This window comes from Mytilus trossulus, chromosome 11, assembly GCF_036588685.1.
Source record: "Mytilus trossulus isolate FHL-02 chromosome 11, PNRI_Mtr1.1.1.hap1, whole genome shotgun sequence".
In the NCBI taxonomy this organism is placed as follows: domain Eukaryota; kingdom Metazoa; phylum Mollusca; class Bivalvia; order Mytilida; family Mytilidae; genus Mytilus; species Mytilus trossulus.
The window spans coordinates 1,132,024-1,158,102 of NC_086383.1; the positions used below are offsets into that span (position 1 = coordinate 1,132,024).

General features: G+C 31.0%; 1 protein-coding gene across 1 annotated transcript; it reads right to left on the reverse strand.

Annotated features, from left to right (window-relative positions):
• Nucleotides 1-10,108: 10,108 nt before the first annotated feature.
• LOC134691655 (cholecystokinin receptor type A-like) lies at nucleotides 10,109-20,959 on the reverse strand. Its single transcript, XM_063552217.1, has 2 exons — nucleotides 20,916-20,959; nucleotides 10,109-11,219 (listed from the first exon to the last, which is right to left on the reverse strand). Exon 2 carries the CDS (start codon nucleotides 11,216-11,218, stop codon nucleotides 10,118-10,120), a length of 1,101 nt encoding a protein of 366 aa, XP_063408287.1. The 5' UTR covers nucleotide 11,219; nucleotides 20,916-20,959; the 3' UTR covers nucleotides 10,109-10,117.
• Between the last annotated feature and the right edge of the window lie 5,120 nt (nucleotides 20,960-26,079).

A 26,079-nucleotide genomic window follows, 5' to 3' on the forward strand; every position in this document is an offset into this window, starting at 1 on the left:
TGTATTGTTATTCTATAGAGTTAACAAAACACATTTGACAGACAATTCAGATGGACAATTAGTTATGAATAAAGGCAACAGTAGTATACCGCTGATCAAAACTCATAAATCCATGGACAAAAAACTAAATCGGGGTAACAAACTAAAACCGAGGGAAACGCATTAAATATAAGAGGAGAACAACGACACACCACCGAAACGTAACACACACAGAAACGGACCAAGCAATTTTTTAAGGCGAAGCTTGAAAAGTAAAGTCGAGCGATTATAACTTTTTTGGTAAACATAAAATAGTAGGTTTTGACAATATTAGAATTTGATGTACCATTTGTATTTGAACATTTCATTAATTTCTGAAGTATTTTTTTCCTGTTCCCAAAGATATAATTAAATCTGGTCTATGTATGTGTGACTGACAATGAGACAAATCTCCATCCAAGTCATAATCAGTTTGAGGGCAACCCCTTAATGTTATAAATATCCCTTTTACATGTTTTATGAGGGATCAATATAAGTTATAATATATTTGTTTGTACAAAAGTGGTCATATTTTCTCAAATAACTTTATATCTATATCTGGTATTTTAAAAATGGTCAAAACACGTCCAAGATTTTTGTAATATAACCATGTTAAATTAACACATTTACTTTAACAGTTTAATATTATTCAAAATAGGTGGACCCCTCTTGTAGAAAAAAAGTTGTTTAAAATATGATGTAACTCTCCTCTTTTTGAGTACAAAATTCTAATTTTCAAAGGTTTTGTAGAAATGTAAAAATCCTAGGTATTTCTATTTTCTTTTCTACATTAGTAAATGTCTGAGGGAGGGTTATTCTCAACTTGATAACAAACACAGGTCAAAGTACGGCCTTTTACAGAAGGCTTTTGATACAGACCAAACAGCAAGCTATAAAGGACCCCAAAATTATGAGCGTATACGATTCGAATAGGAAAACAAACGATCTAATTTATAAATCCAAACGGGAAAATACCAATGAACATCAACAAACGCTAACTGCTGACGACAGGCCCCTGAATCAATCAGGACAGTTGCATCAACATGCAGTGGCTATGGATAGTTTTGTTTCGCCAGCATACAATATAATTGCAGTTGAAGGCAAATCCTTTAGAAGTTCTTTGTACTTTATTCTAACAACGAACATATTTTGATAGGGAATATAAGTAAAGGGGAAGTAAACCATTTTTTGTTCTTTACATGTATTTTCGCTGTTATAAATTTATATCGGAGCACTCCCACTTGGATAAATAGGCTTCATGCTGAAACAAATATTCTCACAGGGTGCTTTCATGTTTAAAATCTTTATATACAGGTTAAACTGTGATTTTAAAAACAAATGTTGATATCTTTTTATAATATTTACCAAAAAAAAACGGTGTGCGAAATGGACATGATTACATTTCCGGATGCGGGAAGCGGGAATATAAAAAGAATTAAAAAAATATGTTTTGAAAAAAATAGGTGCGGCGGGTCCGTCGAACAAGGAATCAAATTGGTGTGGCCTAAGTTACCAAACAGTCAAATAAAAAAAATACTGAACTTCAACGGAAATTCAAAACGGAACATCCCTTATAAAATGGCAAAATCAAGATATCAAACGCAAATCTTTTTTAATAAACTTAGAGTTTGATATTTTTCATATACATTTTACAGACACATGCAAATTAGTATTTTTCAAATCACCTTCTTTGTTATTAGAAATGTAACAATAAAATGTGGTCTTTTATTTTTAACATTCTGGTTTGAAACAGTTCATCAAAGATCAAAATATCTTATACAACAACAGTTGTGATTGTAAGCCGTTTCAGACACGTACTAAACTTCAGATTTCGAATTGAGCAAACATATGCTGGTTTTACTACTTCCTCAAGTTATTTATTTATAACTGCCCGATATAAATACTGTAATTATTATAAAATTGGCATATATTCAAGTTCATGGAAACAAATGTCTATCTGATTATGTAGTTTATCTCTTTCGCGATCCTACAAAACAGCCATTGTATGCATTTAATTGTACAAGCCTTTTTCAATATAATTAATGAGAGATTCGGTCAGTTTTATTCAATTGACACAGCTTTCTTACAAAATATTTTACCATACAATTTCATGCATTCCTGTCGAAATGTTCTATCCAAAAGACAAAACACGATAGGATTAGATGCATTGTTAACAAAATATCCGCGCCCTATGATATCGGATATTGGTAGGATATGGTTTTGGTACATCGTATGATTCAGAATTTGGACCATTTTCGTGAAAACATACAACATATTTCCTATGTAGGACACACCGGTTGCTATCATGAGACTTATGGTTAGTCGAATCGCATTTCCAAGATTGTGTGATGAACGAGTACGCTTTTTGTTTGTCTTGTCACATGTTCCAGTTTGCAGTTTATTTAACTGTAACGCTTCATTATGAATAGTTGATGTTACTCGAGTGGTCTCTGATCTTATATCTGAAGTTGAAATGACAGACGAAACTGGTTTCTTCCTTATTGATTTTCTCCATTCTTTTCGAGTACAAATTGCATGCAGTATTCTTCCATATGAAACTATGCACATTACAACGCAAACCAAACCAATGAATAATACTATACTGTAATAGCTACCTAGATAATAATACTATACTGTAATAACTACCTAGATAATAATACTATACTGTAATAGCTACCTAGATAATAATACTATACTGTAATAGCTACCTAGATAATAATACTATACTGTAATAACTACCTAGATAATAATACTATACTGTAATAACTACCTAGATAATAATACTATACTGTAATAGCTACCTAGATAATAATACTATACTGTAATAACTACCTAGATAATAATACTATACTGTAATAACTACCTAGATAATAATACTATACTGTAATAACTACCTAGATAATAATACTATACTGTAATAGCTACCTAGATAATAATACTATACTGTAATAACTACCTAGATAATAATACTATACTGTAATAACTACCTAGATATTCTAACTTTACATACTCTAATGAATAATACTATACTGTAATAACTACCTAGATATTTCAACTTTTCATACTCTAATGAATAATACTATACTGTAATAACTACCTAGATATTTCAGCTTTTCATACTCTAACAAAAATCTACAGTCTTTACCTATTAGACCAACATAGTTTGTTTCTTTTTTGTTTAGACCATAATATATTAGAACTGGAATTGATAATATCATGGCAAATCCAACAAGAACAGAAGATATGAGATTTGACTTTTGTATATTTGTTATAAGTACCGGCAAATTTTTGATAAATATTCTATATCTCTCAATGGCAATTGAAGTCAATAATATGCAGGAAGCTCCTGTAACAACGTGATTTAGGAATTTGAAGAATTTACAAGCACCGTCAGATGAAAATGTGTAATCATATCGAATATCGAAAATTTCGAACGGCATACAAACTACACATGCTGTCAGATCGTTAACAGCAAGTCAAATGATAAATACTCGAACGGAATATTTTGCCATAATCGGTGATAACATATACACTAATATCGTGTGTATATTTCCAATTGTACCTATAACTGACAGAAATATAAGGAATAGTGTAGCTGGGATATCTTTATCCATAAATTGTTGGTATTCTATTTCCCTCAAACTTGTATGAGTTCCGTTTGTGAAATTGTATGCCATTCTAAAAATGATAAAATGAAAACGTTATAAAAATGTTTCATTTTGTTTTATTTTATATACCTTGGATGAATGTATGACTTTTTATGATTTTTATCCAAAATATGTAAAATACAACTGAGAAATGAGGTATATTAAAGTGCCAACCATTGCGACAACTCTTCATTCAAGTTACAAAGTCTCAAAAGTTAGTAATTATAAAAATATATAATTGTCCAAGTACAGCCTTTAACTCATAATCGTGACTCACATCGAACAGCAAGCTCTTAAGGACCAAAATATTACTAGTGTAAAACACATATGTATATATATGTTTTTGAAATATCTGTGTTTACCAAAGTGTACATAAGGAAAACTATTGTTGAAAACTGTTCTACTCAAAGCTGATCAAGGATGACCTGTTGTATCCAGAATTTACACAGTTTTCTGTCTATAGTTGTATATATGTAATCAAATCAGATTCTTCGGTAGTAGTTAAACAGTCGGTAAGATGGTAAGCGCTATAAAACCAGTCCTAATCCACCATTTTCTACATTTGAAAATGCCTGTACCAAGTCAGGAATAATACAGTTCTTGTCCATTCGTTTTTTATGTGTTTTGTAAGATGATTTTGCCCTGTGATAATGGACCTCCGATTAGATTTTCCTCTAAGTTCAGTATTTTTGTGATTTTAATTTTTATACACAGCTACTTTTGCATACTATTAGGTACTTTGTCAGTACCAAAAATCATAAGTACTGGAAATCTACTTCTTATATTCAGTACTATTTTGTTACTCTAAAATTATTGTAATATTTAGGTACCGGTATTTTACAGTACTTGAAAATTTAAGTACTACATATTTTTGGTTACAAAGTTACATTTTCAGCATTTTGATAGTATGTCTATTTCAAATCTCTGAAAATTATGATTTTCAAGCATGGCATATTGTGATCGCTTTTGGTATTATTTCTGTACCGAAATTTCAAGTACAAATAAAGTTCTGTAAATAACAGGTACGTAAATAGTAGAATAATTTTAAAGTAATGAAATAGTAGTTAATATCAAAATAAATTTTCAGTACTACAGATTTTAAGTACACAAATAGTACCTATGCAAAATTGGCTGTGTACCCGTTGAAGAATCATTTTGTTTTTGATGGCGAATTGTCTCAGTGGCAGTCATATCACATCTTTTAATGATAAACAATACATGTCATACATCGAGATGAACAACTACATACTAAGAAAAATATGAAATTTCGACTCGATTTCTTGTGCCCGTCGATTTAATATAATTTACATGATTTAGGTAAACCTACATAGTCTTATGAAGAGCATATCTGGTTGGATTGGATACAACTTCAAATCTACCTTATCATATTATGTTTGCTTACCAATGATGAACACAAGCGACTAGGTTTAACCATCTGTTTTTATATAAGACAATGCGTAAACCAAGTCAGGAATATGACAATTGTTATCAATTCGATTTTGACATTTGATTAGGGACTTTACATTTTGAATTTTGTGGTTTTACTTTTTATCAAGTATTTGCTTACTTTTTCAATAATTGTTTGTTACCATTCGAATATTTGTAATACATTATATAGAATAAGTATTCTTATGACCCATTTTAAACATACCTGAATGATTCTTCCTATTTCTGTTTTCTGTGTGTTTCTAGTTCTTTTTTTTATGTAAAACTATTTTCACATATCTGTTTCACATCCAAGGGGTCATGCACTCAGAGGTTACCACACTACATAAAACCCATATGATTAATTTTTCATCACGATTAATTTATTAAACAGACATAAAACGACAATTTATTTAGATATATTTGATATAAAAATGTCGGTACTTGGAAAAACAACACAATGAATCAACCAAAATGTATCGTTAAATGATTTCCTTGTACTTCGTTTAAAAAAGACATGTTGCCCACATTATGTCCGGTAGTTTCCAGCATAACACAATGCTTCCCTATTTTCACATGCATATCAAGTGCATGACAATGAAAATTAAAAATGAACAATTTCAAATCAGATTTTTAAACTACAACAACTTGTGACAAAAAAAACGTACTGCTACTTTCTTTTAAGTATATGGTTTTTATTCGGTATAATATAGAACATAAATATTATTTTTTTCGATTTTAATCCATGTAATGAATTAACTTCAGCTAAAAATGTCAAAACAATCAATATTTTTACCCAATATGTACAAAATATTCATCAGAAGTCCCAAAACAGGAGTATTTTTTTAAGTTTTGAGAAATCTAAATATTCAAACAAAAAATCAGTTTTGAATCAGTTAGTTTTGTCGTTAGTTGTTATAAATTATGTTTGTTTTAAAAAAATATTAATGTTTTCTCTTTTTCGTGCTTACTAATATTCAATGATATTTGTTTCAATTTAAACTAAAGTTAGTCCTGATTTTGATAATAGAATAAACAAGAGGCTTACAATACCAATGAGACTTTAGAACTAACAAATCGAAAACAAAATGGTAACGCAATATTAAAAAAAATAACGATGACGAAACATTCCACAAATACTTAATAGAAAACTGAGCCCAACAAGTTCAATCGAACATACAGGGGTTTCTAATGAGCTCTTATGGTTATGATTGCATTCCTGAACTCCTTTGAGTTACATTGATTTTGCACCTTAAACTTAATTTCGACTAAAACATAGAGTTGTTTGGATGATTAATGAAAAACAAAATATCAGACTACATCGCGGTCAACATGAGCACTTATTTCGTTATTAATGGCACCGTCGTCAATTTTTTTTTTAAGTACAGCCTTTGTAATAATTCACATACAATGATTTGTGTATTGAATTTATTATAACTTCAAATCTCACATCGAATATAATGTTTGTTTACGACAGTTATAGATATCATTGATATTGTATTCGCTTAGTTAATTAAAATTCTAATTGTCTATGGTCTTCTTCTTCGTACTTTATTTTGGTATTTTTTTCTAATTTTCTAATTAAAGCGTCACTTGTGAGTTCTTTATAGACAAAAATATTTTGCGTAAAATATTGTTATCCTGGTATTTATGATAAATTTATTCAACAACTTCATTTGTTACTGCTCGATTATTTGTTTATTAATATTATAGAACTACAAAAACTAATTGAGTATTACAAACGTACCTCAATAGATCTTCAAAGTCTTGTTTCCGGATGTTTACGATTGTGTATGCTTCTTCATAGGTCAATAGTTTTACCCTTATTATTTCTCAATTTTAAATATTGAACTATATAACTGCTGTATCGGTCGTAATACTATCCGCCTTTTTTTAATGTATCCAATGAAAATATTTTTATACTGAGTGATGATTGTTTTTTCTGTTCATCGTTAAAATAGTGCATTTTATCAATTTATGTCCGGTGATTCGAATGATATTAAATTGTTTTCCCGTTTTTGATAATTTGTCAAAGGTACCAGGATTATAATTAGGTACGCCAGACGCGCGTTTCGGATACATAAGACTCATCAGAGACGCTCATAGCAACTTACTTTTAAATCCAAACAAGTATAAAGTTAAAGAGCATTGAGGATCCAAAATTCCAAAAATTTGTGCCAAATACGGCTAAGGTAATCTATGCCTTGGATAAGCAAATCCTTAGTTTGGTCAAACTTTTGTGAACAGATAATTTATAAAAATGACCACATAATTGATATTCATGTCAACACCGCAGTGTTGACAACTTGGCTGGTTATTCCCTCGGGAACGCTATAAATGAATTAAAGCGCGTGGCAAAACAATCTGAAAAGACCAGTTCAAAATGAGCCGTACGTTCAGAAAAAAATGTTTAAAATAAATTGATTGGCAAAAAAAGTCCTTGCATGGCTTCCTTATTAACTGTATTATTGTATTGAAACATTGTTTATATCAGATAGTAATTTTATTTTACCATCTATTATGATCTCCACAAAAATGTGTAATTAAGTATCTGTCCGTAAAACTCTGTATAGCCTCCATTCCTTTATCCTTTGAAAAAAACTTTAATCTAAAAACTAAAGAAAATGAGTTCTCGTCTTCTGTCGTTGAATACAGAAATACGAAGAATAAAATTTTAAAATATAAATCAGAAGCTGTCAATTTGACATTTAAATTCTTAGTCATAGTCATTGATTAATCATTCATAACTTCAGGATGTTTCTACGTGTTGTCAAAATAATAATCTTTTCAAAAGACTGTTTAAAAATTACAAGTATGTAAATAAAGTTACTGAACAGCTGACTCGGATTATGGATCCAAATGCTATATTTTAAATTATCAGTCGTTGAAAATTTGGCAGGAAAATATTCCCTGAACGCATTTCATATATTTAGTATTGGCACCTTTTTTTCAAAAACAATGAAAAAGGGATTTAAAAGCTTTTGAAATATGGCTTTTAAACATTATGTAATACAATAATGAAAAGAAAATTAGAGGATGGCGGGCAAAATATTTAATGACACTACATTGATAATATCAGAGGATTGCGAATATGTGGTATAAACTCAAAAAAAGAAGAGGAGCAATCCCTGATTTACAAAGAAGACTGGACTTTTTTTGATACACAAGTTTATGGTGAAATTCGATAAATATAAAAAAGAAGATGTGGTATGATTGTCAAGAGACAAAAGCCCATAGTCAGCTATAAAATGCATCAAAATGACAATGTAAAACAATTCAACGAGAAAGCTACCGACCTCGTTTATGTATCAATCAATCAATATTGCACATGATACATAATATAAGTAAGCTATTCGTGTATCTTATTGACCTTCGATTTCAATCGTTGATTTGAAACACGCTCAAAGAAGTTGTTTTTGTAGTCAAACACTTAAATATGCTATAAACAAAAAGAGAATAGGCAGCATTACTCTTGATGAAACTTAAGAACGATTGACATCATTTAGTAAAATCTGCAGAAGAGTTTAGGAAATTCAAATATATTCTACATGGTATCAAAATAGAGTGTATCTTTAACTCATGTATACCTACCTACATGACCTATGCGTAGTATTTTTTTATTTCTCTTTAATGTTATTTAAATTATTGAGGTCTGGAGCTGGAATGTCAGTAACTGCTTGTAGTCCTTTGTTAATTTATGTGTCAATGTCAATTTTTTTTGTTGTTATCTATTCTGACAACGAACGTAAACTTCTTTTAAACTGAGTTTTACTGTGCGTATTGATGAGTGTTTTGTTTTTTACATTTGTCGTTATTGTCTGTGTCTTTTTCTTCTTTTTTTTAAGAATATTTTGTTACCTATTCTGACGTCGAACCCGAACTTCTTTTGAAATAAGTTTTACTGTGCATATTTGTGTGTGTTTTTTTTTTGCGTGAACACCTGAAGGGGTTGAGATCTTAAACTAACTTGTTAAACACAACCGAATATTTGCGATTGTCTTTATTCAGGAGCCTCTATGATGTCACAGATTTGATGATAGCTGAACGCACCTGTACTATAACAAAATGACATTGAATTTTTAAAGCTAGATCACGCTGGATACCAATCAATCAGTGATTGGAAACAGGGCTAAACTTACTGTACCTTTTTCCAATGAATTATTCAAAACTATGCAAAATGTTTCTACAAATTTGAGCTAAAACATTTCATCAGTTACCTATCATTACCAAAGACATGCGGAAGATATATAAAGGACATTCAAACGTTTGAGTAAATGACAAACTGACAACGCCATCATGGTCATGACAAGAAACAAAAAACTATAAAAAGACAAACAACAAACATGTATTCCATAACACAACATATATATCTAAAGCCCTTTATCAAGTACTGAACACACATATATTGTACAATTCCTTTCATGTTTATACCATTTGATAGTCTATCGGACTATTTATAACATATTCAAATTTGATACAATTGCTCATCCACTAGATGCTCTCAAGGGTGTGATGGTGAAGTGTTCAGAAATTGCTCATCTTGTGTTATTTGCTTGTACTGTCTCATTCACGATTACCCAACTTGTTTTACTAATTATAATGATGCATTTTAATAAATGGTTCTTATGTTTATGTGTTACATATTTGTTATTCGGTCGTTTTTTCATATAAATAAGGCCGTTAGTTTTCTCGTTTGAATTGTTTTACATTGTCAAATCGGGGCCTTTTATAGCTGACTATGTGGTATGTGCTTTGTTCATTGTTGAAGGCCGTGCGGTTACCTATTGTTGTTAATGTCTGTGTCGTTTTGGTCTCTTGTGGACAGTTGTCTCATTGGCAATCCTACCACATCTTCTTTTTTTTATATATATATACTGGCGCAAAAAAGATAAAGCCTTACATGCAAATACTATGCGTGTGCATTATATTTGCAATACTATCTCAGCTCCTCAAATATGTTGATGCACTGTATGATATAACTCGTTTTATTTAGAAAACTCCAACAGTTTCAAGCGGTCGAAAATCTTTTAAGAACATATTTTCCGATATAATTTCAAACATTCTTGTCGAAAAGTTTTATCAAAAAGACAAAATACAAAAGCATTGGACGTATTGCTACCAAAATATCCACGCAGAAGAACGGCTGTTACCGGTTGGACAGTGGTTTTATATAACGTAGGATTCAGCATTTTGACCATCATCATGCAAACAAACAACATGTATGCTATATACGAAACTGTGGTTGCTATTATGAGACCTACTGTAAGTCGAAGTGCGTTTTTAAGATTATGCGATGCGTTCGTCCTGTAACCTATGTCGGCTGGTACGTGAATTGTATGTATCTCCTCATTTTGAATAGATGAGTCAACATTATCGTTCCTAAATCTAATGTGCGTAGCGGAATTGAAAGACGAATTTGACTTTCCTCTTAATGATTTCCGAGTTTTTATCCCACTACAAATGTCCCACAGTATTCGTGCGTATGACACGATACACACTACGGCGAAAACTGAACAAAGAGTACTAAGGATTATGATGTAATAAATTCCTGCATTATGTACATTAAGATACTGGGTTAAAACTGTACAATCCTTTCCGGGGACATCAGGGGTCACTGTTTTAATTTCGTTTGGACCGAAAAATATTACGACTGGGATTGACAATGCCATAGATACTCCTACCAGGAAAACAGATATGACATTATTCGACCTCTGAGAGTTTAAGAACAGTATTGGTTCTTTTTTAACAATAATTCTATATCTTTCAACAGCAATCGTAGTCCAAAATCCACTTGAGGCCAAGGCTACCACGTGAAAAAGAAATATGAAGAATTTGCAACCGCTTGTAGATGTGGAATAGCTATATCGAATATTATATATCTCTAATGGCATACAAAACAAACACGCTATAAGATCAGTTAAAGAAAGCCAAATGATGAAAACTCGAATTGAATATTTTGCCATGACCGGCGATATCTTGAATATTAATATCATGTGTATATTTCCACCTGTTCCTATGATACATAAGAAACTAAGGCATATTGTAGCTGGAATCCCGTGGTTCAGAAATCTTTCGTATTCTATATCACTCAAACTTGTATTAGTTCCGTTTGATAAATCTAATGCCATCCTGAAAATATTAAATAAAACATTTTATGCTTTTGATTTTAATAATAATTGATGAATGAGAGCTACTTGTACAAATTTAAAATTTTCGAGAATAACTCACGTGTGTTTCATCTGGTGTACTCCTGAATGACGAATTTAATTTTTAAATCAGCGGCCATTTAAATTTTACTTTTTTCTGAAGGATAATTTTTTTGTGTGTGTAATTGATTCAAATATGATTTCCTTGCCTGATTCAGATATGTTCTTTTAATCTGATTATATATGTTCTTCTAATCTGATTCACATAATTATGTTCTTCTAATTCTGATTCACACAATCATGTTCTTTTAATCTGATTCACGTAACTATGTTCTTCTAATCTAATTCACATAATTATGTTCTTTTAATTCTGATTCACTTATGATCTTCTAATTCTGATTCACATAATTATGTTCTTCTAATCTGATTCACATAATTATGTTCTTCTAATCTGATTCACATAATTATGTTCTTCTAATCTGATTCACATAATTATGTTCTTCTTATTCTGATTCACTTATGTTATTCTAATTCTGATTCACTTATGTTCTTCTAATTCTGATTCACGTAACTATGTTCTTCTAATCTAATTCACATAATTATGTTCTTTTAATTCTGATTCACTTATGTTCTTCTAATTCTGATTCATATAGTTATGTTCTTCTAATCTGATTCACATTATTATGTTCTTCTAATCTGATTCACATAATTATGTTCTTCTAATCTGATTCACATAATTATGTTCTTCTAATTCTGATTCACTTATGTTATTCTAATTCTGATTCACTTATGTTCTTCTAATTCTGATTCACTTATGTTCTTCGAAGTCTGATTCACTTATGTTATTCTAAGTCTGATTCACTTATGTTCTTCTAATTCTGATTCACATAATTATGTTCTTCTAATTCTGATTCACATAATTATGTTCTTCTAATTCTGATTCACATAATTATGTTCTTCTTATCTGATTCACATAATTATGTTCTTCTAATTCTGATTCACATAATTATGTTCTTCTAATCTGATTCACATAATTATGTTCTTCTGATTCTGATTCACATAATTATGTTCTTCTAATTCTGATTCACATAATTATGTTCTTCTAATCTGATTCACATATATTTTTCTAAGATGATTCACATATAATCTTACAAACTGATTCAGATATGTTCTTATAGCTTAAACCACGAATGTCGCATACGGAGCGGGATCTGCTACAATTCAAGAGAACCTGACATCATCACCTTTTTAGTTGGTTTCATTTAGCTCAGTCAATGGTTGGTTTTCTGTGTTGTTGTTTTGGGGACTCGTGTTGTCTGTTTGTCGTTTAGTTTTTTAGCCAAGGCGTTGTCAGTTTATTTTCCATCTATGAGTTTGAATGTCTAAAATCTCTCTTTTACAACCATATTTGATTCCACAAATGTGTTAGCATTAAAATTATGTCCTTGTTCCTGTACTTCGTTAAAAAATGATTTAAACAACAACGGTTAAACAATACGTGTGTTAAGTGCTAGATTATCAAATCGGAAGAGATCAGTTCCAAGTTAGCATTAATTGCAGGAAAACGACAATCACATATTTGTAAAAAAAAAACGTACAATTACTTCCTTGTTGAATTCTTTTTTATCCGAATTATTAAATTCTATTTTATTATTTTAATCCATGTAACGGTACCTTTACTCTAAATTGTAACAATAACAAACAAATATCCACCCGAAATCCCATTTTTATTTCAGTTTGCACAATTTAAAAGTTGACATAGAGTAAACATTCATGATTTATATCTGTTAACTAAAATTTAAGTATTACATGAAAAGAATTTAGTTAATTAGTTGACGTACGGTACTGCAGATCTTTTCAAAGAAAATATTTAGAGTAAAATTGTTCGTAAGTCATACAAATTTCAGTATAACTTACAATCAATTTTAGTCGTAAGATTGTTTGTGAACAGGGTCTCTGTACTTTAAACACGACAACTGTCTTGCTCTTTATCGGACGATGTTGTGCCTGTGCAAGAATACAAAAAAAGAAAATAATTTTCTTTGAAAAAAATGTTTCTTATTATATCAGTAGTTGTAAATGGTACCAGGATGATAATTTAATTCACCCGACGCGCGTTTCGTTTACATAATCAGACTCATCAGTGACGCTCAGATCAAAACTCAAAGTTTACTTTTTTAGGTATTTTTCAATGGTTAAAATGTTAAATGTATGAATGTCTGGATGTTTCTTTTGTACCGAAAAAAAAAATAAAATTACAAAAGTACTGAACTCCGAGAAATTCCAAAAAGGTAAGTCCCTTATAAAATGGCAAAATCAAAAGCTTAAACACATCACATGAATGGATACCAACCGTCATGTTTCTAATTTGATACAGGCATTTTTGAATGTAGAAAAATAGTTGATTTGACCTTGTTTTACAGTTAGCCAGACGTTTAACTTGTATGATAGTCGCATCAAATTCCGTTATGTTGACAACGATGCGTAATTTCCAACCATTATCAGGATACCTTATAATTTTATATAATACCAGTTAAAATCAAAAAACACATACTTCAATGATCTTTATGCTCTTTGTGATATAGTTGTAATTTTATTTACAGATGATTGACAATAAAAGGTAGTACCTAACACCACAGGGAGATAACTCTGTAAAATCAGCTAAAGAGTTGAATTACGGTGTGTTGTAAAGGGAAAATTAAGCTTATCAGTGATCAAAATTTGTGTTTGTCAAACTGCTATATAACCAGTGTAATTTTTCTAATAAAATGTTTTGTTCAAAATGTTTGAATTTTTTATATTTTTTGTTAAAGCTACAAAGTAAATACTCTTTTAAAATTCTATGAAAATTAATCGACCAAATCAATTTTAGTGAAAGTGTTGGGTACCACCTTAATCATTAATTGGTATAATTTTCAAGTTCTTATATACAAAACAACATTTTTCATATCATTACACGCCCTTCCGGTGATGCATCCAATAGACATGTATTGTTATCACAAAACTAAAGTCAATATGGGAAAACCTAATATGAGTAACATGTCTGGTGAATTAACAATCGTATGGTTGTCGTTTTTTTAGTCTGTTCAATCATATGAGGCTTTATACTGTTTTAAGGGCATACGATACAGTTTTGATCCTGTATTTACAAGTTCATGAAAATTTGCATATAGGCTATTTTTTACCTGATTAAATCAAATATGTAATAAAACATATACCTTCATGCGCTACTTTTTGAGTAAAATTAGGTCGAAATTTTGTATATTTGCTCGAAATTCAGATTTGTGGTCGTAATTTCTATTATGAAAGAAAGACATAACTTTGTTGTTATAAAAGATAAAAACAAATTGTTTTTCGTTAAATAATTGGTAATTTCTGTATTTTATAAATATCTTTAAAAAATATGCATTTTTTTATTCAGAAATAACTCATATTTATCAAATGTTCATGACTTGAGGAAAAAACGTAATTTTTTACTCTATGTTTATCACAATTAAAACAAATCCTCTATTTACAGTTTTATAAAATTTGGGTCACATAATCTCCCTGCAAAATGAAACCAAATGCCGTTTTGAAAAATAGGGGTCCATGAACTCGTTGTCGAATTAAATCAGTTTGAATGATGAAAATTAGTCGAAAAATGCATCTTTTCCCGATATGTCACAGTTTGACGTCGCAAAAATAACAAATTACGTTAGCAACGTCATTACCTTCCCTGTAACTGTATGGTATACCCTTAAACGCAATAGCCTAAGCGGAAATAATTTGGACAACAATAAACATTCTAAATAGAGTGTCAAAATGATTCCAAGCTGACGACATTTGGATAACACGTCACAATTAGGTTCAATACCATGCATATCATAATGGAAACTATTTTCCCTAACTGATTGGCCATTGTCAATGATGATGTTTATCCATATTCCTTGCGCATTCTCAGTGTTATCTATAATTGTATTATTCTTTAGTCCCATTATTACATGTCATATAGACTCCGGTTTTCGTATTGAATATATTTGTTACAGTTTGATAACACCGAAAGCAAAAATATTCGTGATCACGTTGATTGACAGTATTTATACCTATATGTTTTACAATAGTTAATGTTATTGATACGTCAAACTTAATTTTCTTTTTATTTTACCGATTTGTTTGCTGATCTGGGCTAAACGCTTATGTATTTTAAATAGATATAGGAAGATGTGGAATGAGTGTCAATGAGACAAAAAAAAAAGTATGTTTAAAAAGACGACATGTCATCTAAAAATGAATCTCCCTACTACACAAACAAACCGAGTCGGATTCTTTCTTTTTTTCTTCTTCTTAAACATGCTTGTGATTTTGGCGAATGTCTGTATAGAGACATATGTTTTGCTTAGACATAAAACTATTAACAAGTGATCTTATTGCTAAATACTTCGTGGGTTAAATGTTAGTTTTCAAGTATTTGTTTAGCATGTTATCTATATAAGAAAATGGCAATTTTGGACGTCGAAGGAGGATAATGTTTAGGCACAATTCATTTCGAAATCCAGAAATTATAAAAAAAACTAAAATTTATTATTCCAACTTTATCAAACCAACTGTATCAATTAAAAACACAATAAACATTTAAAGTTACATGAACGAAGTTACTGTAAGGTTTATCCAATTCATGAACCAATGCATGTATTTAGTCTAATATAGACTTTGTCTTCTGTGCACGATTTTATCATACTTTAACTTTATCGTATAATCGTATTTTTTTTCTCTCCGGGTGTTATGATGTTAAAATATGGCAGCTCATTACTTGTCGGAGCAAAAGTCGAAGTTTGGTGATTGTCACCTTATAGTAAACAATCAACAAAGAAGCGCGTGGATATTTAGCACGTGTTCAACATGTACAATTATAAAAAAAAAATATTTAGGTGCAGATCCATGCTAATTGCGATCAACGGTTTTTAATGAGTAGGGTCAAGTAAGGTCACTTTGCATACAGAAAATATGTCGGCGACTTGCTTCCTAAAAGCCAGCAATAAAAAAAAAAAACTTCTTCAAAATGTGAACAAAATACAGAATGTTCTTCTGAAAAAAAATATATGAACATCAGTTTAATAATGAAAACTATCCATTGTGTTATAAGGTTTCTTATGAATTTAAAATCAAAACATTTTTTTCACATTTGAATACTGCTATTTTTGTCTTACGTGAATAATAACTCTTCGACCTAAAACCTATTTCATAAATTCTATATAAAGATGGGGTTTTTTTTCGTTAGCAATTGTGCCTTTTTCCTGTTCTTTTGATGGAACAATCCTATCAATTGTTTCTTAACTAATGATTGATAGATTGTCCTTCCTTTTCTGAATGTTTGTGAAGTGCAATGCATTATAACCACTCCTAACTGTGACGTTATTACAACTTGTTATACCGCGCATGCTCAATTTCACGCTTAGCTTCTGTCAAATACAATGTACACTGCTACTTCTGCATAAATAACGTTTGTGTGTTTTGGCTTAACAAAGCAAACTTTCAACAGATACTGAACTGACAAACAAACGAAATGATAGACGAAGAAATATTCTGACGAATAAAAACCCCTGGCAAAATATTTCTATACTCCTTTTGGAATTTGGCAGAATAATATATATTTTCGAACGCTAGACACGCGTTCAAATCTTATTCTTATATGTACCAACCTATTTAATGAACAATGTGTTGGTGACTATTGCCATTGGAACTTCAAAATAATAACTGAAGGTTCCTCACTAGGTCTTATAATTCACAGTAACAATTTCCAGCTTAGAAAGTCTTTTCGACTTTTAATTGAATATATCGAATTATATTCACATCGATGCAGGATTGAAGAGATTTAGGTCAATCTTTTTTCTGAATGGTCTAAATAACTCGCAAATAAGATTTTGTCAACGATCTAAGGTGGAATCTTCAAAGCATAGGTACAAAACTCATTTCAATAAAAGCATACAGTTGCATATATGCATTATCAGGCATGTATAACAAATCAATAACATGTAGGCCGACATAATATATGTGCCGGAAATTTACTGTATGTTTAGATAGGTATTAAAAAACAGATCTGATAGTCAGCCAAAACTCGATAAATATTGACATAACGTATAAAAACTGCTAGAATTGTTGAAAAGTGATTTATTTTTCAGATTGACAAGTAGCGCTGAACACAACTATTTAAACGACAAAAGACACACAGTAGCTATCGAAGAGATCTGCTAGTTACTAAAAGCTAGTTTAAAGTCAAATACAACTAGTTGTTATACATGGTGTTCTAATCAAGTGTCAGGCAGTACACTTCCAACCGATTAAGTGTAAAGATATAAAAACCTGACTTTCAATGAAGACCTTTCAACAGATAAATACCGACAGGATATAGGACCAGAATTCTTCTTTAGTTATGTCTTAATCTAAGACAAAATATCTGTGCAGATATCTTACCGATCTGTTAAATTAGTATTGAAAGAATAAGTGTATTCAAATAATTAATGAGTTCACATGGATGTTATCTTAATTCGCGGACTCTATAAATTTAATCACGGTACAAAGCTGGACCGGATTTCCTGTTTGCGCTACAGTTTACGCACCAGTGGTTAAAATCAAATTGTACTTTTGAAATATTTTAGTAATAATGTTTCAATGTATATTGTTGTGAAGAAATCCATGAATTGATAATTTCATTGTTACAATCAAATTACGCTTATTTAAATGTCAAACTTCCTGTAGCAAGTCAAGAATTTTCAATCATTATATTGGTTGAGGGAGTGTCGCATGTAGGTTTTTGTTCCAGTAGCATTGACTTCCCTGTTTTAAGTTTACCTCAGATTTTGTATTTCACGGTCGATACATTTTTCAGACATTGGCATCTACACGAACGAATTAACAAACAATTTCTCATTTCTAATTTATGTTACAATAATACTTCTTTCCATTCTGGTTTGATATAGTTACATATAAAGCATGCTTCCGTCAACACCATGTAAGATTGTCAAGATTTAAAGGTTCAAATAATCTTTAGTAAGTGTTTGTTTGTTTATATTGTTTTATTGTGTTGTCTTCGTAACAGTTTGTTTTATTCATAGCTGCAATGTGTAAATATTCAATATGCATTACCAATTTGCATACAAAAAGTTAAAGCTACTTATGTCGCACATACGTCATTTTGAAAAGATTATATCATTGTGCTATTCTCGTGTAAATAAATGTAAAAACAAAAACACATTTTAGTAAGTCTAATTTAAAAGAATGGTATCAGTGTTTTGCCGCTGTTAACTTTCTCTTTATAAATACTTTTCTATACAATTTCGAGCATTCCTGCCGAAAAGTTCTGTCTAAAAGACAAAATACGATAGGATGGGCTGCATTGTTGACACAATATCCGCGAAGTAGAAGTTCTGAAATTGGTCGGTCAATACGTTGAAACATGTTAGGATTAAGCATTTTGACCATTACTGTAGACACATACAACATATATCCTATATAGGAAATAGCGGTTGATATCATGAGGCTTATTGTTAGTTGAATTGCATTTCTAAGATTGTGTGATGAACCAGAAGTCTTTTTCTTTTTATTGTAACAAAGTTTAATATGCACTTGTTCCTCCCCATTTGAAGTAGTATATATAACCTGAGTGGTGTTCAAAATTATTTCTGAATGCATGTTAGAAGACAAATCTGGTGTCTTTCCTAATGATTGCCTCAAATCTTTCTGAGTACAAATTTTACACAGTATTCTTCCGTATGAAAAAATGCACACGACAGTGCCAGCTGAACATATAATTACAAATGTACTGTAATAAACTCCTATTTTGAGTAAACTCTGATACTCTGATAAAATTGTACAATCCTTGCCGGTAAGGTCAAAACTATTTGTTTCCTGTTCGTTTAGACCATAAAATAGAACTGCAGGAATTGAAAATATCGTGGATAATCCTACCAGACTGACAGATATTACATTCGACCTTTGTGAATAAGCAAAAACTACGGGCAAGTTTTTGACAATTATCCTATATCTTTCAATAGCAATTGAGGTTAGTAAACAGCCGGAGGCCACTGTTACAATGTGATTTAGAAATCTTAATGATTTGCAAGAACCGACAGTTGAAAATGTATAGCTATATCTTATATCAAAAATCTCAAAAGGCATACAAAACAAACATGATGTAAGATCGATAGAGGCAAGCCAAATAATGAATACTCGAACAGAATATTTAGCCATGATCGGTGATAAAATATATACCAAGATTGTGTGTATACTGCCAATTGTTCCAACGACTGACAGAAATAGAAGGAATAATGTAGCTGGAATCCCTCTGTCCAAAATTCCTTGGTATTCGATTTCACTCAATCTTATAGAAGTTACGTTTGTAAAATTGGAAGCCATTCTTAAAGTATACAACTGTTTACTAGTCTCTCTTCATTTTAACAACATAAAATATATCTGTTAGATAAATGGGGTATGATATTTGTTTTAAATCAAAATTCCAATTCATATATTGTAAGCTTATGTAAATTGTTACTTTTATATATGAAACAAATAATGATGATGTGGTGTATAACGTCATTAAAAATATCAAATGTTTATCGGGACGAGAAATGTAAATGTTAATTAAATAAGTACCCGGATTTACAGTAGAACCAAGGTTAATCCATGTATTTTACGTTCTAGTTTACAAGATGAAGTTCACCACAATTCTCCGGCACAAGTATTATATCCTTCCGCTGCCCATTAGTCTGAATCTGAGCCGACACATCTTTAATCTGCTTTTAGACATAATTGCAACGTTACAAGCGTAGCGGCTATAAAGAAGTTCATGTATAAGCTATCGGGGATCGAATCTATGACCTCCCAAGCTCGCAGTATGCACGCTTCATTTAAACATTTGCTCCATGAAAGCATTGCAACACAACCTTTGCCTTAGACCAATCGGTGAAATAAACTTTTTGTTTACATCATCTAGAAATTCCGAGGGCTTCAGTGACAGAGTTAAAATAGCTCAGCTTCTGTAAAACTATCTTGTTAACACTGATAACGTGTATTCGAGCTCTGCTCGTGGCAAATGCGATTCCTAATAAAAAAAAACTTAAATCCTCGAAAAACCTTACAGTGCTGAAAATCGGGCTGATCAATCCAGAAATTATACTTTGACATACATGAAAAAATACACTCAATCAAAATTAGAAACTGAATTTAAAAACCTTATAAACATATCCAGAAATATACAGAATATAGAGTTTCACATTCACCTGTGTTCAATATATATCATTGTAATATTTAGGGTGCGTTAATATATGTATCTGAGGTTAAAAATGAACAACCAAAGATACTTTAAGGTAATTTTTTTTTTTAAATTTTGTGACATACATGTGATCATAGTTGACCGTTCGTATCCATATCTTACGCACGCTTTTATGATGCGAGGTGAATATTTAATAAATCATTATCACGCATAATTAATCAGTCGGTTTGAAAGTGATTCGAAAATAACAATCAAATGTCATATTCTTTCATTTTTGTCTTTGATAGAATTGATTTTTTAAAACAAATTTTCTACAAAACAAACTAAATAAAGCCTATTTTAGTAAGACCAAGAAATGTCAACCATTGCCCTAATACCTTATAACTTTAAATGATATACCAGTTGAAATAATATTTGAAATTAAACACAAACCTGAATAATATTTGTTGTCCATGTACATGTACGTCTAAAGATGATAGACAGTTTATCCTTATGTGATATATTGTTCAAGGAGAAAGTTCTTATATACATTTACAACAATAAGCAATAAGATTGTTCCTATTACGTCACGCCCTACAGATCATGCATCCATGACAATATAGTATTTGAGAGTAACCATTCAACTTGTAGTTTGAGGGGAAATGGTTTTTTTTTTTTATCTGAGTCAGAATTTTAGGTATAGGGAAAATATAGATTCAATTTTTTTATTGTCATCTTGGGTGGAACAAAACGTCAAATTCGGGATCAGAATATTTTTTAAGAAAACTATAATTGGAAAACTATACCATACTTTTTATAAAGAAAACTTACTTGCCCTAAATGATTCGACAATGGCAAACAATTTTGTACATCCATACTTCTTGCACATCCACTGTTATCAATTAACTGTTATTTCATCAGTTCTATATGTACATGGCATACTATAATTCTGTTTTCGTATTAAATATATTTACCAAGTTTGTAATAACATGAGCAACACGACGGGTGTCACATGTGGAGCACCTAAATCACCCCCAATTGTTGGTGGGGTTTGTGTTGCTTAGTCTTAAGTTTTCTATGTTGTGTCTTGTGTACTATTGTTTGTCTGTTTGCCTTTTTCTTTTTTATCCATGGCATTGTCAGTTTATTTTCGATCTTTGAGTTTGACTGTCCTTCTAGTATATTTCGCCCCTCTTTTGTAAGTTTGATTACCCTTGAGCAAAAATGGGTGTGATGAGGAAATAATCGGCTAAATAACAGAAGGGTATCATGTCAGTTATTGAATATGCCATTTCGTCTACCAAAAACTCATTGATGCAACTGGAATCAAACCATCTGTACCAAAGCAGAAATTAATAAACATTTCAAAATCTGTACGTGGTTCCAAATTTTGATGCGGCCATTTTTCCTAAAGTTAAAAAAAACTAATCGATCTAAGCCTATTTCTTATACTAGTTTTCTAAATAAAGATATTATTATTCCGCAATAATATTTTCCTTTTTCCTGTTCTTTGTAACAACAATGCTTTCAAGTCTTTCTTAACTGACGATTGATATCATCTTCTTTCCTTTTCTGAATGTTTTGGAAGTGCATAGCAATATAACCACTCAAAATTATAAGTTAAATTCAAGCAAATTTCGAAAATTATCTTAGTGTTCTGCAAAATGTTATATATTGATTGTCGTTCATCTTATTTTTCTTAGAACAAATTTCTTTCCAAATAAATCATATTTCTAATTCATTTTGGTAACAATAGCTAAAAGTGTAATTTCGTGTTATGCATTTCGGGTACAAATAAAAGGATTCTATTATATTTCGTTTGTTTAATAGCATATTGTTGGGGCACAATCTTATTTTTCTGTAAAATCAGCAGTATTATTCATATCTGTTTGTTTTGTTCACACAACATTGTCAATATTATGGAATTGCATGCGACTGTCATACAGGTGAAAAGTTTAGCTAGTTATAAAAACCAGTTTAATCCACAGTTTTTCTACATGAGAACTAGCTTGTGCATGTCAAGAATATGACATTCGTTTGATGTATTTGAGCTTCTGATTTTGCCATTTGATTTAGTATCTTTCCTTTTTGAGTTTTCCCTCAGAGTTCAGTATTTTGGGGATTTATTTTTATTACATATAAAGTAGGTATTAAATTGAATTAAGTTTCTATTGGGCATAAATTGAAAACTATTAGACATTTTTCCTACACAGTAAAAGTGAAATTTCAATATTTAAGGTTTAAGCATGAAGATAAGCATGTGTTTTCATATGTCGACTTACCCTAACTTGCACTATTTTTCTTTCGTCGGTGAAGAGTAAAGGTGTGGTGAATCTCTTAATTTTGCATTTATATGGAGTAGATCAAATCTTACTCATAATGTAGAAAATTCTAAAACGATGTGAATAAAACGTCATAGTTCAATCTTTTCATGAAACATCAAACATTAGTTTTACGATTTTTCCCATTTTCAGTAAATCATAAAATAGGGGTGAAAATCGTGTTTTAGCACTATTTACAAAATTCACATTATAACAAACATATGTACTACGTTTCAAGTTTCTATGAACACATCTCTCTGTTCATTTTTAAGCCAATCAATGAGTAAAGCTTTGGTATCATTCCATCATCTATGTCATAAGACACATAATGCTGCATAACGTCGAGTTGAAAAAAATACATACATAATTGGGACGGCTAAATGTATAAATGATACTAACACATGTTTGGTACTGGACTGGTTTCATCAGGTTTGTTGCAAAGATATACCCAGCAATCCAGCCTGGTCTATGGGAAATATAATTAGATTTATTGGACACTTTTTTGTTGTCATCTGGTCTCTTCTGGACATTTGCAATCATACTCTGTCATGTCTGTGGTTAACATGTCGAAATGTATAAAAAAAAAAAAAAAAATTATCCTGGTATCTATGATTATTTTATTTACAACCACTGAGTCGATGCCACTGCTGGTGTAGATTTATTTCCCCGAGGATATCACCAGCCCAGTAGTCAGCACTTCTATGTTGACTTGAGTTATCATTGATATGTTCATAATAATAAATTAACTGTTGACAAAACTTTGAAATTTGAAAAACTAAGGCTTTCTACCTCAGGAATTATTAACCTTAGCTGTATTTTGCAAAACTTTTAAGAATGTTTGGTCCCTAATGCTCTTCAACTTTGTACTTCAGTTGGCCTTTGAAACATTTTTTTATTCGAGCATCACTGATGAGTCTTTTGTAGACGAAACGCGCGCCTGGCGTAAATATAAATTGTTTATCTTGGTATCTATGAAGTTTTTATTTAGTCATTTATCTATATATTTCTCTGTCCTAAATGTTCTTCCATTTATTAGTATTGTATTTCGTCAATGTAATGTTGTCATTTTAGCGGTATATTTATCATTGTCATGAAGCGCGAGGTTTGGCTACCCACAAAACTATGTTCAACCAACATTTTTTCTTAAAATATCCTGTACCAAGTCAGGAAAATGGCAGTTGCTATCGAAAAGTTTGTTTCTGTGTATGTTGCATTGTCAATGTTGTCGTTTGTTTTTGTTGCACTCCAGTGTATTCGTTGTTTTCCTCTAATAGTTGGCAGTTGCTATCTTAAAGTTAGTTTCGATGTATGTTGCATTGTCGTTTGTTTTGTGTTTTGTTGCACTCTATTGTTTTCGTTGTTTTCCTCTAAGACGTCTAATAGTAGATGTGTTTCTCTCGGTGTTAGTTTGTAACCTGAATTTGTTTTCTCTCAATCGATTTATGACTTTAACAGCAATATACTACTGTGCCTTCATATACCACATCTTCATATGTTTATATATAAATAGTAGTATTGAATTGTTGATAACATATAAAGCGAAAAAGAAAGAAACATTAATTCGGGCCCGGTAAGAAAGGATATACAAGAAAGTAGTACATATATCAAAAATCACTTCCTACGCATAGCTGTCATTTTGATATTTATAAAAAAATTTATGGTATGGAGATAAAACAGGGGAACATGTTTTATCTGTCTTTCAGAGGAAACCCTGTTTTGTTTTCTTCCGAACTATGGGTCATGTAGGTGTTTCAAGCTGCAGAAGAGGGACGAAAGATACTAAAGGGACTGTACAACACGAACCCCACCAAAAACTTGGGGTGATCTCAGGTGCTCCGGAAGGGTAAGTAGAACATGTGGCACCCGTTGTGTTGCTTATGTGATAACAAATCCGGTAAATAGTCTAATTCAGTAGGTGACATTCATGAAAGGGAAGGGGATTGTAGTTACGACTTAAGGAAGTGGACAATTTCAGACTTTAAAAAGATGATTCATTAGTTTCGTAGTGCTGCATCCGTAACATACCTTTCCTAACCAGCAGGGGCTTTGTGGTTAGGTTTCTAGATGAAAAGGAAAACTACTGGATATAGTTATATTTGAATGATACTTAACAGTTACTTTAATTATGTATCGTATATATTACGCATTTCAAATAGACGATTCACAATTCAGATTTGATTATCTCCCGTTTATCCTAATATTAAACATATAAGCCATTATAATTTGGCGGTAATGATTCTCTCCAGAAATTTTCACCAAACAAATATTGGTACGTTGATTTTTTCAAAAACTACATAAAAAATATTACAAATGCATTATGTATGTTTATTAGATATGTCATATAAACCCTTTATCTGTTTCGAATAGAGGAGATTTTGGAAAAATCGGTACAGTTTTATTTTGTTATTAATATTAAAAAAGAACAATAAAGATCTCCCATCTTAATATTCGCTTGTTATACTTTTAAAAAATATATGTAAAGAGTGACAAATTTCCAGGACATCAATATCTTCGACTTAATGCCATTCAGTCTAAAATTAATTGTATATTCAACCAATGGTTTTAGTCCGTTGGGGATTCTTGCAAATTATTAAAGACGTTCTCTAAAATATGCAACCACAATCATTCTTATTTAGAAGTAATATCAAAACTTTAGACTTTTCGATGTTTAATGATAAACAAGTCAACGCTCTTTATTTATAATTACACCTTATGTAAAAATTCTGGGTTTTGATTGGTATATAGCCAGTGTGTTTTTCACCAATTTACTGTTATCAAATGCATATCGTTCAATTTTTAACGCCGCCGGGGTATTTTCAAAAAGGATATGCCTTTTTTACTCTTTCTGTCGTGGTATTTGCCAAAAAATACTCTATCCGACTAGACACTTGTAACGTAATCAATGCGTTTTGGAACATTGAAATTCGGTGTAATTAAACAGATATAGCATGTTCTTCAGGGGTATTTGCGAAAAATATCAGTCTTGAGAATGAATTTCCCTCGCCTTATGGCTCGTGAAATTTAACATTCTCTCAACTGGTATTTTTCGCCAATACCCCTCCTTAACATGATATATATATATGTTTAAAATTTTACATTATCAAGTAAACTGATTTGATTATGAGTTATATGTAGATAAAACCAGCCTGTTCTTATTGGTAAGTTTTTGTTCTAATGTTTCGCAATTATCAATATAAAAATGACCACATCGTCACATGAAACAGAGCGTTTTGAATAAATAAAGGTAACAGTAGTATACCGCTGTTCAAAACTCATAAATCCATGGACAAAAAACA